Here is a 19,353-nt window from a genome sequence, read left to right as displayed (position 1 = left end):
CACCATAAACAAGGTGGAGAAGGTGAGACCAAGCCTGTTGTTGTTTAATTTGTTAATGTCCAATAAGAAATTATAAAGTGTAGAAGCTAAACTTTTTCCAGCTATAGCATGACGTGAACAAGCTAAATAAAATATCTGAGAACCATTGTTAGCCCAGGTACTCTGTTCCAAACACCATTAACTATCTAGCCAGACAGTTAGTAGCTGCTAATGATTTTTTATTTGGCAAATGATAATATAAAAACCACAGACATTATAAAACACTGGTGTAAATTCTGATTCTGAGAAATGAATCCATCGTTTTATCTGAAGGCCACCAGATGGCAAAAACTGTGATTACAAAAAGATTTCTGGTCCTAAAGAAGTCTATGGGAAAATGACTTTCTGACCTGATCTTAATAAACATGTTCCTGATGGGTTTATTGCCCCAGGGTGCATTTTGTGTCACGCTAAATAAAAGCTTAAGTCTGTTGTGTAAATATTGGTCATGCTGCATTTTAAAAAGTGGGGTTATGTGTGGCATGTTCACTGTCTAACGGTTTGTGATCGACAAATCATTTGCCAAGTCAGAGTCATGGATAGAGCCTGGTGAGAGCGTAATTACTGACTCACAAATACACAAAACAGTGGCAGTAGATTAAAATGCTTACAGTTTTACTACAGTTTATGTTTAGTGCCACTATCTTGGATTGTTAGCTTGCGGTTGCAGGAGCTGCTCCAATTTTCCAAGTGAAAAATCCAAGTTGAGGGGACATTCCATATTCAAATTACACCTTATTCAGGAAAGCACCATCAGGATCGAGGACTTTCACAGTGCACCCGCCCTCCCTCACCAGTGATTACTGAGCACATTTTGATTAAAATTAGTAAAACTAGCGCAGGATGTCTATCTTCACACTGTGTCACGCTTACATTCACTTACCAAAGTGTTTTCACTGCAGTTATTTTTTGTATAGTGTGTCATCCTGACAGGTCAGTGAGTATAGTTATTGATCAGGTCATCGTAGCATAAATTCACCCATTTTAATCAACCCAGTAGGGTAAAAGAAAAATACCAGGGTAAAAACTGTGGACTGGCCTCCACCTATAAAATCCCCCGTTTTGACTGTGATCACAGAAAAGTCAAACATTTCAATGTTTCCCTTGAATGCTTAACTAAATGAAATAAAATGTTTATATTTGTATGTGAGGTCTGATCAAAGTCACTCAATGCAAGGAAACACAACACGCCGAGCAACATAATGATGTAAATATAGTATCGACTGTCTAAAACTCTGTCTTCAGTAAATAAACCCAGCTATTAGATAAATCCATGGTGTGAAATTGATGCCGCTTTCCCTCACGTAACCAGTCCGATTCCTCGTGTGAGCACTGCGTCTATGTAAACATACTCGCTGTTCACGTTTAGTGCGTGCTCAGATTCGGCTCTTCAGAAATCGATCTATTCATAGAACGTGTTGGTTGCAATTATGTAAACACTCAACCTTTCACTCAAGTGAGACAGAGCAGAGGGACGGGGTGGAGAATAAAAGCAACGGAAGACAAGTGATGTTAAAATGAACATTTATAATGACTCTTTGTTGCCGTCGCAAAAATAATCTTTAAAAAACAATTCAATTATTAACACTGAAATGCTGACTTCACTGGTAGTCCACGAGTCATAAAACACAACTCACTGAATTTTCTTTTACAAACACAGTACTACAGTTACATTAAATAGTCATTACCGTTAAATCTATTAATGAATAATGTTCAAATTAACTAAATAATAAAATCAATGACACTTTTAAAATCCTCTCATTCCCTCACCATAGTAGCTGTTTTCTTTTTATTAACGGTGTATCATTTAGAAAATATACTGCTTCTGAGATGTTCCTTTAACAAAAGCAGAAAACAGACTGGCAGCATAACAATAATGGTACATGAGCTCAAACATTGTACAATTAGGGTGATGTTTTTCAAGGGGAGTGGAAATGGGACGGAACCATTCCAGTGATCTCACATTTAGAATGTAGGCTGGCGGCCTTTTGGCTCAGTATGGAATTATTTGGCACTCTTGCTGACAAACATTTGCCATAAAAAGCTTTCGCACTTTTTCTAAAATGGCACAAGAAGGCATTTTCCTTTCTGAATATATTCAGAGGACTTTAAATGCTGTCCTAGAAAGCCCTTTAAGTAGGTAACACTGTGGACTTTCACAGATTCTCCGCGCTCGTCACAGATGAAAGACAGAACTGTCGTCGCTAATATCAAAGAGAACCCAATCAACAAAACATCACTTTGCTTAGGTTGGAATATTTGATCTTATGCTGTCAGTCCATTTTTTTTCTTCTGAGATGTAAAGAACAGAGGTTAAACAACATTAAAACCGAACCCCAGAAAGAAAATTTACAATGGCATGAAAATGTTTGCAAGGTACGGCATGCTTTACACTTAAGCAAGCAGTCAACCCCGCAGAGTAGTCCAAATAACTGGAAATGAAAGAACAGTCTGGCAGAGTTTGACAGTTAAAGTGGCGTAAAATATCCAACACATATATACGAGTTCTCGAGGATGGAAAAGGTCAACAAAGTTCATGGGAGGTTCAGAGGGTCAAACACAATAATGGCCTCATGTGTGGTTGGCAAAGAATCCTGTATTTTCCTCAGACGAAAGGGCTCAGAAATACCTAAAAACCATTTAAAGGGTGGACACGGTAGCAGGTGCTCCGTGTAATGAAACAAATTGTGATATTGTGTTGGCTGAGAGTGTGAGACTCAAGTAGAAGAGGTTTAAAGAGAGGAGCGACCAGCCTTAGCCAGTTTGTAACATTTAAAACCAGTCCTAGCCTTCTTTGTGAAAGGGCTCCGTGGGGCTGGATGGATGTCCCGAATACATTTGGACTGAAAATCAAAAACAAACATCACAGCTTTTGGAATGATACCGCAGCTCGGATAGCGCTCGGATGGGAAGCAGTCAATGCAACAACAGGGGATTTGCAACACAGAATGAGACAGGAACATCACTCGCGTAACTAGACCTTAACCGTTCGAACGTTTCCTCTGATTTTCATTACGTTGAGGTGGCAGAGGCAATCTTCGTGTTTGCTGGTGCCGATTAAGTCTCTCAGACCCGGCCTTTGTGTCAGCCGGACCTCGAGCTTGCATCCTTCAGTCCAGTGTTTCGATGCCAGTGTGCTGGATGCGTTAAAACCGCTTTCAAATTTTGGAATTTCAAAGCAAAAGAGGGATAAAAAGGCATACAGATCCTTTGTGGTTTCACATTCTAGTGCCAAACAATGCACACAGTGATTGACACAGACCTCTGCTGAAGGAAATGTGAAGGAGAAGCCTTCGCGTGAGGAAACAGATGCTACTTTTCGATTTCGTCTGAGACTCCAGCCCTTTCCATCATTCATGAGACCCGACAGGATCAGGGAATAAATAAAGTCACATCATAGCAACAGCAAAGAATGGAAACCAAATCAAATCGACTAAACTGGTTTGCTTCATTTCACACCCAGTATGACCCACTGATCAGTAAAGTGCATTTATGCAACACCAAACAAACAAGATAATGTTGACAGCGAATCGGAAGTTGTGTTAAAACATATCTGATTCATGACTGTGGCCATGTTAGGCCTACCTGACTGTAGCTGAAATCTGTTATTGACATAGATATTCTCTACATGTATTTGACATTCCTGCCCTGAATTTACATTAAAGACCATTTGACAGAACGTAAAATAAAAGAAACAGGAAATGGTTACATTCATAGATTAGATCTGGGCTTTCAAGCTGTGACATAAAGAGATTATGGGACGTGAGGTTCAACCTGTTTGTAAAAGAAACGAATGCCTGATATCCTATAAACACAAGGAGCCAATGCACTGAGTAACATTTTCACGTTTGCTTGTTTCACATTTGTAATACTCCTCACTGTACCTAAAAATCTAACGATGCGTTCAAAGACGACTGACGAGGAATTTTGATCTCAGATGTGTTTTCGTGTGTGTGGGTTTTTTTTGTTTTGTTTTTTTCGGGCCAACATGACAATAATGAGCTCCCTCCCAACTCACAACATAAAATAAAAAAAAACAACTTTCTTTTTTTTGTTTTCTAAACATGAGGCGAGTAAAACTGAAGTGCTTTACATTTGACTGCATGCAGCGTTATGTCTTTGAACGTTTGCGAGACACCTCGCAAACTTTTGTACGTTTTTTTTTCCTCCATAATTTACTTTGATACCATGCAATAGAAGACGTGCAAAAAGATAACACCTAACTCCACAAACACATTTTTGATTGTTAATGGCTATGTTATGAATGCTTATAACATGTTATGCTTAGTCCATGCTGGCCTATAGAGACATTTGTGAGAAAACAGCAGTACTTAAGCCACAGGTCAAACAAACACACAAGGGATGCATGGAGTGTAAAACAACATGGATCCATAAAAATCACAATCTTTAACTCTTACTCTATGTACCTATGGGATAAAACAACGCACAAAAAGTTCTTTGTCCTTTGTTTTCTTAAGTCATGTATTTGATTATCTTTTCTTAACTTAAAAGACAGTGTTTGATTGGCACTTGATCAGCACTTCTAAACAAGTTATTGATATCTAACATTTGATCGCACATCTACAATTTCAGAAGCTGCAGAGGTCTAGTTTGGCACAGGTTGTACTATGGAGTCTATTATTACTTTTGCTATCTTACCAATACTGTATAGTATTCTATACACCTCGTTTTATGCTCCAGCCTTTTAGAGCATGTTTCTAATCAACAGACCAGACATCTTTTCAACTAAAATATTTTGTATAGTTTACTTATCAAATAGCAGCATTTTCATAACTTACAAAAAGTACATGTAAACCTATTCATTCAAAATCTTAGTAATTTCAAAGGTTCATACAACAGACATAAAACACAAAACAGGACAACATGCTACTATATTGCTTCCAATATTCTTTACATTTTCTTACTGTCAAACTAAATCATCAATGACAGAAATATGGACACCACCGGTCGATGATGAGTCATCGTAATGCACAAACAAATCGCGAAGCTAATCTTAATCAGGCTTAGTTGGCACTCTCATCATCCACACAAATATAACATAGTTTCACATTGTATCGACAACGCTGGACTGCATTTGGACTACAAACTAGAATAGCTACAATAAAGTACATATAGATCATATGACATGACATATTGTATTCCACAGAAATGAAGTCTAGTCATTTTCAGATAAGAGGATATGCATAAAGGATGTCATTGTTTCGGCTTGAGGTCACAAACGAGTTCCCACCTTATTCTCGCTAACCTATGCGCTCTGTCCGTACTATGCTTTCTTTTGGAGGCTGTAACTTGAGCTCAGCCAGTGTATGAATATTTATTCGACCTTGACTCGCTTTCTTTTGGGAAAAAACAACGCTTCCTCTTCCCTTGAAAGGCCATAGTTCACTATCTAAACCTGTCTGCTTGTTCTTCTTAGAGAGGAAATCTGATACTTTGAGCTGACGCTGCTGGTTGGTCTTGGTGGGTGTCACAGTTTTTGGAGGCAGGTGTTTTCTATGCATGTTAGCCTTGTGAACTTTGCGGCCCGCAGAAATATTTTCATACCCTCATGACCTACAGTGCATAACTTGCCCACCAGCAGCACATCCAACACACCACCCATGAGAAGACAAGACAGGAGGAAGGAGAAAGAGGGGGAGAGCACAGTATAGGAAGAAGCACGGACAGGGAGTAGGACACAGGAGGAATCTCAGAACAGTGAGAAACGACAGCATGCAGGGGAATAAAATGTTGAGAGAAAGAGGAAAGTTAATGAGGGGCAGAGAGAAATAGCGTTTGGCACGATGTATCGATCAGAGAGCCGTCGAAGGACAGCTCTCTGCAGTCAAGCAGTCCAGTTGCATTGATAGAACATATCCTTGTTTTGTGCTTGTATCTTATTACATGCTAAAATTTTGGGCAGTAAAAGGTTAGCCTATGCTGTGAATTCACTGGTGGCCAGATTGGATTAATGGATGACTGCGAAGCCCTCCAGACACATAGTGAAAGGAAAGATTTAAGAAGGCTCACAGCTGTTGCAGTTGTCACGCACAATGTTCAGACACAAAGAGTTATTTCGAATGCTTTCATAGCCATTTGACTTTCAAACATGATTCGTGATAATGAAAAGGCTCTTCATTAAATTTTTCCAAAACATGGGTGTGGTTCTGGTTTTCTTGAACATAACTCAGCACCAACCCTCACAGCTGTGTATTCAGAAAGCTGATCATAGAGCTTGGGTTGATGGGGACAACAATTGAAAGATGCCTTTAGAGCTGGGTGGTGGGGGGGTGTGGACATAACAGGACTGTGCAAGAAAATGCGATGGGAATAATTTGTCGTTGGGAAAAAATGTCTGCTAATTTAAGTGCAGTGCATTGGTAAACAGAAACGTCACAAGATGCTTGAGTATAAATGCTCTTGTGGCAATATCCCTTCTGTCAGTATTGGTAGTTTTTGTGTATGTGACATACATGTGCACATTAAAATATACTTATGTCCCAAGCAGGGATAGACACACCTTACATTGTGTTCTTAATGTCTCACAGTGCAGTCTTCAGAGACCCAGTGTACTCAGGATGAACACTATGGATAGCAGCACAGAAGGAAGCCAAGGTAATCTTCGAGTGCTTGGAAATACTCAAGACAATTAGCCTGCCTGCCTCAGACAAACAATTGCCCATAAAAGACAACAATGCCAAAACATTTTATGTTGTAATATGTGCTTCACTTGAGGTTAGTGAGCGTTAACATGTTTTGGGAACAATAAAAGGCTGCCTGGATGAACTGCAGAATCATCCTTTTTTCCCTTTTTTGTCTTAATGCAAATTGGCAAGGACGGCTCACACAAAAAGTGAATCCAAGCCTCTTTTTTTTTTTATTTCAAGTGTCGTTTTACTTCCCTTTCATTAGTGTATGTCTCTTGACTATTTGGTACCCTTAATGTAAAGGCAATAGTTTCTTTGTTCACAGACATTGGTTCATACAGCTTTACTTATCAAAATGCTTTTGTAGTGCTTTGTTCCTTTTGCGAACTGAACTGGTTAGACACACTGCTTGAAGGTAGTCTGAGCTTTCAGTTAAATCTAGGGAGTTACAAATGTCTAAGGTAGAACAAAAGATTTGCATTGAATGGATTTAATTATTAAGACTGGATTGCTTTCTTCATCTTTGATCCTGAAATCGATCGTTTGTCATTACGTGAGAGGCTGCGTCAGATCCAATGGGCTACTAATGGCTGGACGAGACAGCAGCTCTTTTTAAAATAAGTCGCAAGGTTAGTCGCCACAGAGAGATTCTGATTCCATGGTAAAGGAGATATCAACTTAATTCTATAGCACCAAAAATGGGTTAAATGACATATTTCTGCATGTTTTGTGACTGAATATGCAACTATGTTTCAGTGTTTGTGCGTTTGTGGGAGCATCGTCTATGTGTGTTCGTGTAAAATATATTTATACATTCCTGTGTGTCTCCTCTATCCTCTCACATTGATTATTTAACCCCTGAACTATACTTGCGAACAGCAACAGTGAAGTTCAGACTGGGTTTGAGTTATACATTTCTTTCACTGCAACACAATATTTGATCCCTGTAAATAAAAAATAGCAATAGTCTAATAATGTTTTTACATTCAGATCAACCTGCAGTCACAGGTTTAAATAATCTATTTGTGTTTGAATGAGACCATGTCAATAAATAAAGGATGAAAATATAAAATACCCAGATTTAGAAACTTCAATTATGATATGAGCCAGAATTGAACATATGTCAACAAAGATGTTTTTTTTGTTTTTTTTTTTAGAAATTATTCTCAGATTGCTTCCCCATAAACTGAGATGACCTCAGGTGCGTGTCATAAAACCACACCCCTGTTCACAATGCCTTCTGCATTGTATACAACAAGCAAGGTTTGTAAAACAGCTCTATTAGCTGGCTGGAACTTCATCTGACACACTCAACTCACCGGGAGCCGAGGTTTGCAATGAAATTAAAACCAACAAAACCAAACACAAGAAATAAAATAAAAGCTATGAGGTTTTGGAGGAGGGTGAAACCCTTTGGCCTCACCCTTGAATCTGCAGCTTGGCAGTGGACCAGTTCAGCTTACTCTGATCACCATCATCAAAAGGACTCGACACAAACTTTTAAAAAACATCAGGACGTCAGTCCTAAAAACACATTCACATATCACACACACTTATCTTGGTTGTCTCCCCCACCTCCTCCTTTGTGATTCTCTCATTTGATACTGAAATATTGAACAGATATTTGGACGTTTCTTTTCTTCCTTATCCATTATGACTCTCTCTCAATTCCCTTCTATCTCTGTCTTCATCCTTTCCTTCTTTCCTCTTCTTTTTCCTTTTAGCCCACTTTTTGTGGGTTGGTAGCGCGCACGCCCTGCTCGTAGGTGATCCGCTGGCTGATCAGATACTGTGCTGCTTGCGTAGCGGCTGGCGACCCTGTTATGGTAACTTTACGGTTCCGAGTACCAGGAATGAACTCTCCTTTTTTGGAGATCTGGATGCGGGCTCCCGTTAGCTCCTGGTACTCTACCAGCGTTTTCCCTCCTTTCCCTAAGATGGCACCCACCAGATTCTCGGGCACAGCAATCTCAACCACGTCCTTGGCACCATCTGCCAGCTTCTCTGTTGCCAATAGGGAGGAGGCCATCAGTGGGGATGAAGCATTTAGGTAACCGTTGGAAGCCCCAGTAGCAGCTGCTAGAGACCCCAAGGAAAACCCACCGAGACCTGTAGCAGGGTGGCCCGCACTGCTGGAGGCATCGCTAGCATAGGAGGCCAGAAGGTTAGCTGCAGCAGCAGCAGCCGGGTTAGCACTAGCTGCTACTGCAGCAAGGACCCCTGAAGCAGCTGCTGGGTTGAGGCCCAGGCCGAGGGTGTTAGTGTTGTAGCCGTAGCTGGCCAGTGTGTTGAGAGCTGAGGTGATGGCCAGCAGATCATTACCGGATAAGCTGGACATGGCGGCAGGGAAGGCGCCCATTCCTGTCAATCCGGCCTGACCCAGAAGGCTAGAGGCAGTGGCAGCCGCTGCAGCTGCATTGGGCAGCACTTCGCCTGTATTAGCATAGGGGGAGCCAGTGGGGTTGGAATTGGCAACTGGGCCTGAAACATTGGAGTAACTTATGTTGAGGCAGCTGCTGCTCTGAGGGTCCTCCTGAATTTTCTGCACTATGATTTCCACGGCCTTTCGGTTCTGTTCGGGCTCCCCGCTGATGGTTACTACTCGCTCCTGCAGGTTGATGCCTTCTGGTTTCTGTGAGAGCTGCACCCAAGCCCCTGACTGCTCCATCACCGCTTTCACTGTGGCTCCACCCTTGCCAATGATCAGCCCAGCTGTGCTATTGGGCACAATCAATTTAGCCTGTAGAGAAACAGAAACACTTTGGTAGCAATAAAAGATAACATGAGGAATATACCATGCCTCAAATGGCTGACAGAAAGAGGGATGTCTCTCAGTGAGTCAGAGTACTATACCAGCCCCCGCTTTACTCAGCGATTTGTTAATCCCAGGGGTTTAAGCTGCAGCTGCCACACGGCTCTGTCTAGCTATGAAAAACTGGAGGTAAAAATAACCATATACCCTCACATTTTCCTGACCCTACCAGACTGTGGGTCATGGCCCAGAGCACAACTATTACTCACAACTAATAAACGAGGTGTTGTGGAAATGAAGTGTTACTGTCACACAGTGAATGCACACCCTGATGACCCCACTAACTGCCTAGGATCTCACCTGTTTGACTCGGTCAGGGTTGACTGTGGTCTGTGGCTGCAGTATGCTGACTGGTTCTGGTTTCTGGGCGCTCTGGGGCATCTCGCGAACTTTCTCCGCAATGAAGTTGTGGACACCATTGAGGGCTTCGACCGTACCCTGTATCAGACAGACTCGTTCTGTTGTTCCTGTTACGAGAGAGCAGGATAGGACAAACACAGCAGAATGGTTACTCTAACGTGCTCTGAGCGGGTACTTGGCAAGCAGATTTAAGGGATTTGGACTGAACTAAAATCTACATTTATGTTAAGATGTCTTGGCAATGAAGACTGCTCTTTGACATATCACAAAGACACCCAATTACTAAGCTATTGCTCGCTTCCTCCATTTATCCAATCAATAGAGAAACAGCTGAAAGACTGAGCCATGCTTGGTTAGCAAGCCATGGGGGGGAGAAGGATTCCTCTTGAATGATGTAATACTTTCAGTGCTGTAACACTCAGCTTGTCCTTGCCTTGCAGCTCTAATAGACTAAACACACAGTTGTCCTTCCTCTGGACTTTTTTCTACACCCACATTGATGACCCAACCGGCATTCTGTTGCCATGGTAAAGGGGCTGAGCCATGGAAACAGGTGATGCAACAGTGAGTCCTTTATACTCGCTTGCACGATTTTTAAAACACTCTTCCTTTTGTTATCAAGCTTCCTGCTCTCCTTTTCTGTTTTCTGGCTGAAATTGAAATGTCTCTCGATTTCCTTTGCCGGCGTGACACACGGATTACATTTGAGTAAACAATGAAAGCAACATGACCAATGATAAGAACAGCTGAAGAGCCTCATTGTTGGCATTTCCATCTTTAATTAAATTTCAATATTTTATACATATATCTGCATCTGTCCTCCAGCAATTTAGGAAATACTTAGTGAAAATATGTCACATGTTATCAGCTTCATGCCACAGACATGTCAAATAATGTATTTAGACAGTCAATAGGTCAGTCCAAGCATATCAAGAAAATCTAATTGGACAAAAGTTCACATGTACTGCACTAGACTTTATTTCCTTTGTTTCTTTTGGGTTCCTGATAACAGACATTCAGTATTGCATCATGTAAGCAGAACAATAAATGAAACGGCTGGAGACTGGTCCTTTTACATTTTATTAGGTGTGTATACATCGATCAACCACCTATATCAGCCCACGTCACATCAGAGTTAATTTACGTCTCAGAATCGACTGGATTGTTGATATCATCTCATCCAACTAAATTCTTATTGGTCAGACAGTTGACAGTGTTATTCTCATCAGGAGAAAGGCAATCACTTAACCCATCCAGAGATTGACTGAAATTCTACTCTTGAGTCAGCTCCAAACTAACTGACACCATGTCAATGAAATCACAGGTGTGTCTGGATTTTGACAGAAGTCCAAAAGGCAGATAAAGTGTGCAGCAGTTTCCATATCACAGCTCATCAACCAACAAGTCATATCTAAAAACATTAAGTTACCATGTCTGTCAAATGAGGCGACTGTTGCTCAGAAGGTAGAGCAGGTTGTCTGCTAATCAGAAGATTGGTGATTTGATCCTTGGATCCTCCAGTCTGCACGTCAAAGTACACTTGGGCAACATGTTGAACTCTGAGTTTCCCCCGACACGTCTAACAGATCATGAATGTGTGTTTGACAGTTAGGCAAAGCACTTAAGCATAGAATAAAGGTACTGTGTCACTGGAGTAGAAAAGCACTATGCAAGTACAACTCCATTTATCATATCCCACCAAATGTAATCTTCCAAGCTTTAAGCTTCCATTCTGAACATATCAAAACTAGTATATTTAAACATTTTGGGTTGAATAAAAGTTTTATAACAAGCAGATGCTTTTTACAACTTCACTGCCATCTGCATCTGTCAGCAACAGCAGCTAAACCTAAAACAAGCCTGCTCACTCATGTAAGTGGAGAAAAATCAGAATATGTTACACTTTCTGTTTAAAACAGCAAGAATTAAGCTCAAGATGCTAATAAGTACAGTGTTAACCTAGCGGTAACGCACACACTCGTCACATAAATTGCACCCTGCAGCCCTACTTATGTCTAATGAAGATTTTTGTTGTTTTTGTTCTCCACACACAAAAACAGGAATAAGCTAAATTTCACAATCATTGTACTCTTACTCTTTTAACTCCCACCATACTTTTTCACACAGTTATAGTATATTAGCACCAGTGGCAACAAAAGCTCATTTGGCATCTCTTAGTGTTTTGCTGCACCTGCCTGTCCTTCATGAAATAACAAAGTGACAGACTGCAGCTTGTGCGTGCAAGTGCTTCACTGGCTGCAGACTCTTATGTCAGCACATGTATCACAGAACACTATTAGCAATATTTCATAATGATAATGGATATCATTCATTATATAAAACACACAATACTTTCTAGATATATGCTGCATTGGGGGAAAAGCCCAGCCATTAGAAAATGAATCTGTGACTGAACAGTGGGTGTTATTCCCTATTAAGCCTAATTGCTTCCATTTCTCTATCACGTTTATTAATAGCAAGTATGCTGGAGGAAATGGTAAAAAGATTAATTCTTGTGTATGAATTGAACTTTAATATGCAGTCAGGATACGAACAACAAGGACAAAATCCCAGGAACCAGTCTGTTTGCAAAATTGAATCACACCCACACAGAACTGCGACTTCAATAAATTCACCTTAGCCTGACTTACTATAATTTTTTAGACTGAGCAACCTCATTCCTTGAAAAAGCCCCATAAACTAGGCCATCTTAAGTGATGTAACGCATCCTTAGAAGATACGTCGCCCCGAGTCTTTGTTGTTTCTGCATTAAATGCTGAAGAGGTCCTTCTGCTTTGCTTGCTACAGTAGTTATCAGTTAAACGTCTCTGCTTCTGCAAAGGTTTTCACAGACTGACAATTCTGCTCCCGTATCAATACGGTTGTTTTTGCTAAGAGCACATCTCATGATGTGTTACTATAACTTTTGTCACTAATGAGTCACTATACAGAGGATGTGAAACTGTCTGAATTTTCCCCCCCACCCTTTTCACATCCTCGATTGTGTGCATCAGATGACAGTGTTGTAAGAAAAGCTCCACTCGAGTCACAGAGTAAGACCGGCAGCAACAGAGAGAAATGTGTCAGTGCCCCTGAGATCAAACATCTCAGTCTTCAGCTTTCCCCACGAGACCAGTGACTTAGGTCTTCTATCTCCATCCTAAAGTAAGAAAGTTTCAAAGTTTCTCTCTAGTTGACAGAAAATACACATCTGCATTAGCCGGTCCAAATCGTTTGCCTGATTTATTTAGACTCTTTGCCTGCCACACAAAAAATATCACCCATAATTACTGTCATCACATCAGCAGATTTTCCAAGTAATTATTCACACTACAAATTGAGCCGAAAATTCTTTGTTGGAAAGCTCCATTCTGAATATATTCATGCCATGTTGTTGCAACATGGCATGCCTCTCCAAAATGTAAACACTGATTTTAAATGCGGGGATCTTTTTGTAATCCGCCATTGATATCCACAAATATTCCATTTTTGCCTGACCAAAAGTTTCAGCCAATCCCACTGTCAATCTTTTAAAAAACACAGTAAACACATCCAGCACAACAAAATAAGCCACTAAATTAGACACCAATGCACTGGGTTCTAGGACACTATGAGACAAGTAGTCCCTCTTTCTCACTGTCGGCACTAATGGGATTTCTGTAAGAAAAAGATTCTGTCTGATTTCATGAAGAGCAGCTATTCCAAATATGGTCATATCAACACTAGCTGTGAGAACAGGAACCCCACACACCTGCTGCCCCACCCTTTTGTTTGCAATGGAAAGCTAATCAGGAGGAAGCTGGCTTAAAGCAGTGGCATTTTTTTTAAACACCTAACACTGAAAATGTCTTCTCAATTATTTAAAAAGGATCAAGTTGTCTTTTACTGAAATTGAGGTTAGTAGATAACAACAGAAAACTCTTGTTCCCTAAACAGATCACATTCATTTGCCTTAGTTTTACTGCATATCTCCAGCAGTTCCCCACCAAACCAGTGGTGCCCACACTGTTTATGAACCACTACCTTAAAGGGAGAGTTTAATGTTTTCATGTTTTTTGTTCAAACTGTACATTATGCAAATTATTCTAATAGAATCCAAGCTGAAAATGAGAATAATAGTTTTATGCTACATGACATTTATGACTCAAAAAATAAAAGTACAAAAGTTAAGAAATAAAGTATTTGCAGGTAGCAGAACCTCAGATGGAGGTTCAAAAAGAAATTACCTTTCAGCGTACTGTCAAATAAATAAGGTCACTAACAAGTGACTAGACCAACTGCTAATGTAGCACAAAAGGTAGTGTGTTACAGCCAAGTCGAGGTCTAGCAATACCTGACCTTACAATATAACAAGATCCTTCAGTTGTACCAGTCTCCAATCCACGGCCAGTTCCACATACTTCCACCCAGGAAAAAAAAAAGACTGGTGCCAAAAAACCTGGAGGGCCCAAGCTTCGAACCAGTGACTAGTGGGTATGGGAGGGGCTACAACAAAAAATAAATTCTGCAGTGGTTGACATAGAGAGGCAGATTGTATGCATCCATTACCTTAACTGCTGCTTGTAGTGCTACATAATTTTTAATTGTTAAACCACTGCTGTAATGTAGGGTGTTACTCAAAAGACAGAACCAGTTTGGAACCAGCGCTGCACTGACTGACATTGATTAAAAATGTCTATTTCGTTGGGTTTAATACTAAGTTATAACATTTAGTATTAGTTTTGCACGGGGCATTTCACAGCTTTCATGGTGTAACATTATATTTACTTTACTCTTCATTCCAAAACCAACCTTTCAGTTTGAGGCTTGCACAGAAGTCCTGTGAAGGACAACGTCATTTGTAAATCTGTGTGCAGACTGCAACTCTGTGCATGGAAATTTCTATTCACGGTTTATTAAGCCATGTGTGCAAATTTACACACAGCTCTTTTTCCCTCGACAAAACCCAACAGGGGGGTGGGGGTCTGTAGTAAACTGACCTCTGAGTGTAAAACTGGTGTCCTTTTAATCAGCTGACCTTTGTCAATCACCAAGAACAGCAGTGATTGTGTTGTTTTTTTAATGCAATGATACATCCTGTATTGTACGTGCAGCTCAGGTCAACTTGCTCTCTGCATCATATTAGCACCAGAAAGTAGAACAGCACAGACACAATAGCACACAATTATGAGTCACTGGAGGCACAGCCATAAACCTGGGAAAAGTTCCAGTTTTAATCAGTTTGAAATCCTCACCTATAGTGACACTGTCCATATGGGTGCATGAGTATGTGATGCACATAGATAGTAAAACAGAAAGTTTACTTTAACACAGTTTCTTTTTCTGCTCTTCTTTGAAGAAAAGACCTCATCTTATACTCTGTGGAATAGTGGTGGTTTCCAGCATGATGTCATGATTTCTTTATGATTAGACAATGAAAAACATACTTCAGCGACGTCACGACAACCTCATCTGTTCTGTGCTGTACAAATTAAGATGCTGGCTGAAGGCCAACTGCACAAAGTAAAGGGTTGAAATCTGGCTCTAAGTTTATGTTCAAATCCCAAACTCCCACGGGTCTCTTTGCAGCTGCAGCGGCAGGTCATTAAAGAGTCAGCATTCATGTGTTAAAAAGTGAGCACGCAAACTAAAGTTTAGCTAAAGAATTATGTCATGGTATCTGGCCCGAACTCTCCTGACTACCAGGAACCAAATCTGAACAAAACAGTGTGTGGAGAGGAGGGAAGGGGAAACTTGGCGCGTGCTGGAGAAGCTCGGGTGCAGCTGGGAGGGGTCAAGTCCACAGAGAGAGATTGAAATAGGCTATTTCTGGGCCTGCCCTGCTGTCCCCACGCTCACATACAATCATGCATCATCCACACCCTTCACTATCTCCGGTCATCCATCACAGTCGGCCGCAGCAGGGCCCGGTTGTACAGATCCCCTCCAAGACTACTGAATTCACAGTTTGAAGCTGTCCACTGATGGGTGGGTGATGTGGGGAGGGTGAGAACCACTACAGAGAAAACTACAAAAGAAAATGGCTGCACTGGTTTCTTTAGGATGCAATTTTGAGCGTTGTGAGCGAGCTCAGTCTGCTGGTGGGTGAGCAACAATGGTGTGAACTGTGTGCAATGGCATTAGCATGCTACGCTAACCCAAAATGCAGCAGATTCATCACTGAAGGTCACACAGATGTGGCACGTAAGTTTAGGAATCCAGAAGAATTAAATCAGCATCGTTTAGTCTCCACAGGCTACTTCATAAAGCAGCGCTCTCAACTGTTGTACAGTAGCAGTCCTAATTTGACTTGTGTGGGCCAGAACAACCACCCAATCAAATTCTTGCCAGCTCCCTCTCCCTGAACTCTTCTTCTCACTCAACACGATGATGAGTAGGGGGATGGGCAGAGCAGGTGGTGGCCTATGAGCACATCCAGAGACCAAGCGGGAAATAAGGATATACATATCACTCCTTTCATTTGTTCCAGTGCTTGAGTAGTAGCTGTAATCCATTCCCTCAAAATGGCTGGCCTCCTTTGTTGAGAATTTCAAGCCATGCCCTCCAAACATGTATCCTCTCACCGTGGTTAACAGAAACACGGTGGAAAAATATTTCCCAACACATCCTCATTCTCCTCTCCCCCAGCGTTCAGTAATTCTTTGCCGCAGTCCAGTACATCCAATAGACTATGTGCACGTTAGCATATGCTACTTCCGGTGCGGAAACTCCTGTGGGGAGCTTTGTTTCCGGTGTCCTATTCGCGCCTTGTTTACGGTCCAAAACAAGTTAAGCAAATGAATAAATCAAGCGGCAATTTACATTTCTATAGATGTCTTGGGCATTTACCCAATATATCTGTAAATGATGTTCATCGACTTGTCGATATTTTTTTCCCCCGCGCCTCAGAGCAAAAGAGAAAATGGATTCAAATGTTATATTTCTCAGTATCTGTAAACAGCGGTCCCTCGTTTATCGCGGGTGTTGTGTTCTAAAAATAACCAGCGATAGGTGAAATCAAGTAGACAACTTTATTTTTTGACGGTGCAAAACGTTTCGTGGACATCGTGGACATACAGCACTGCACTTCAGAGTCACACTGCTAACGATTGATGCAGCGATTCTGTACTGTACAGGAGAGACGTCACGGAGGAGATCGTCTGCAGCGATCAGGACGCAGGACACAATGTGACGTGAAAATAAGCATGCAAACTTGCACTAAAAAATCCGCGAAACAGCGAGGTGAAAGGTGAACCGCGTTATAGCGAGGGACCACTGTAATTTTGAAGGCAAATCACAACATACCCTTCGTACATACTAATGTATAGAAAACGTTACCAGCATTCGTTCATTTTTTGTGTGGCTTTTTTTCACGGTTTGTTAACATGCTGTGTAGGTGTGTACTTGACTAGCTGATATCGACATAACGGGGAAACATCTGGTTTGACTATTCTTCACCTGTAGTTTGAATGCTGAACATTTGCCTGTTTAAATCATAAGACCAGTCACTATACAGAGATGTGCTTCTGAATGTGGACGATGTGTCTTCTGCTGCAGTAATGCAGTTCTGCTTGTGTTGAGTGATGTAAACAACTGATCGATCTAAACTCTTTAAATGTCAAAATTGATCATTAGATTTTTTTATGACACAACAGTGGTGAGTGTTCCCACCTTCTGCTCTTTGTAACTTAACGCGATCTTTCCGTTTCCGAGTTTTTGGACATGATTTTGGAGTATATCTTCGCAGTAGCGATTGACCGCAAAGTAAAGCTACCGGAAATGTACAACCCCACATCCGGTCTCAAACCAGGAAGTTAGCATTTTCTCGTGCACAGGGTCTGTATATCACATCCAGGTCCCAAAGGAACAGGCCACATTCAAACGATACCGTGTAGTTAAATTAAAGGAACCTTGGGATGATCCTGCTGTCACCAAGCAAATAACCTAATACAAAGTGTTCAGTGTTCAAAACTTCCAAAAAGAAATTTGAGGATAGCATGTAGCAGCTGCTAAAAGCAATTTGAGAACTGTCTGTAAGTCCAATGTGAACACATCTGGAGACTTTCTCACAAATCTACACACCTACATTTCCCATCAAAAGAGGTAATTTGCTCTTCAATACATCTAAACTAAAAGTACACTCCTACACAGGGATTATTTGCTTGCATCAGATATCACAGAAAACATCTGGACCTAATGAGCAGCAAGACGCTAAGCACCTGTTATTTTTCAGCAGGTTGAAGTGTCCTCTGAGGTATGAAGGACAAACAGCCAGACTCCTCTACAACTCAGGCGTTTTGTGTTTGGAGGATAAGATGGTTCAGCTTTGACCTCCGTATGATAGGGGTCAGTGAGCTGCACGGACATCCGTCTCCTGGTCTGAGTGACACCCTCCAACACAGCTAATGCTTTGGATGCATCTCCTCTGCAGCACAGCATTTGCACTTGCATTTCAGAGGAGGCGAACAAGATGGCAGCCCTGCATAATTTTTCCAGAAGTGTGAGACAGTTGATGTATTGCAATGATATAAATACATATAACAAATAAATGCGCAACCTGCTAGCTATGTAACCGCGCTGAATACGAGAAAGCTTGGCATTTCTTGAACCTGGTTCACCTCCCAGCAACGGGACTTTTGTTCCCTGCAATAATAGAGCTGGGCGAGATATCGATATTTTAAAAAGGTTAAATGTCATGAGAATGAGTTTTTATGGTGTTATAAGATTTCTGAAGTTTAAAATCATCTAATGTCAGCATTCGTCTGGGACCCTGGCAACAAACCACCTTCCAGTGTTACAAGCCAATAAGAATCTTCTCTTTTTTTCTATAAAGAGATTAAGTAACCAATAGCAGCTGAGCTAAAATTCGTTCATAGTCCTGCCCACTCACTCTTTACTTTTTCTGAGGTCAGTGAAAGTGGAGGATCATAGCCTGCTGCTAACAGGGATTGGCTAGATATGCAACAAAGCAAATTTTTATCAACAAAGATCACTATCAGTTTAACTGTAGGGTGTACTTACAGTGTTTTGGGGGCTTGTGTTTTTGTTATACCAGGACCTGAAGCCATTCTAGCTGGTTAAAGCAACCAGATGCTGCTGAAAGCAAAATTTTACTTACGTAGCACAAACCCAAAGGCCCTACATGCAATACTGTCCGTGTTTATATGAAAAGATTTCTGATACATTTTTAAGTATAGCATGAGATAAGCCACAGAGTCATGTGTGGCATCTGGGGCTTGACCCCGAGATTTGAGGATCTGTGACAGCAAATAAAGTAATGAAAATTAAAATAGCCAATAAGTAGACACTTTCATGTTTTCCCATCACCTGAACACCTGTCTCCAGTGGACCACGACAATCCCGTTGTTGATTCATGGGTCTAATGTGGCTTGCGTGTTTAATGTAATTATTAGCTTTGACTGTATGCACACAGGTTAGCGCTCTAGGGAAAATGAAATGATGAAGGAAGACCCTGACCTGTACAAAGTTTAAGGAACAATTTACAACAAATAGTGA

The 19,353-nt window shown here is 41.1% G+C and overlaps 1 protein-coding gene across 1 annotated transcript in view; it reads right to left on the bottom strand.

Moving 5' to 3' along the window:
* Positions 1-1,546: 1,546 nt before the first annotated feature.
* The window catches only part of LOC309715700 (RNA-binding protein Nova-1-like), a 28,026-nt gene continuing 10,219 nt past the window's right edge, over positions 1,547-19,353 (bottom strand). The window contains exons 3-4 of the mRNA XM_082549019.1: positions 9,799-9,965; positions 1,547-9,426 (exon numbers count right to left, since the gene is read on the bottom strand). Of these exons, the coding sequence (XP_082405145.1) occupies positions 8,407-9,426; positions 9,799-9,965 (1,187 nt within the window). The 3' untranslated portion in view covers positions 1,547-8,406. The remainder of the gene's footprint in view (positions 9,427-9,798; positions 9,966-19,353) is intronic.

Source organism: Aulonocara stuartgranti (assembly GCF_965226115.1).
Source record: "Aulonocara stuartgranti genome assembly, chromosome: 10".
Classification (NCBI taxonomy): domain Eukaryota; kingdom Metazoa; phylum Chordata; class Actinopteri; order Cichliformes; family Cichlidae; genus Aulonocara; species Aulonocara stuartgranti.
The sequence above is the reverse complement of the archived record's forward strand: the minus strand, read 5'-3'. Positions and strand labels throughout refer to the sequence as shown.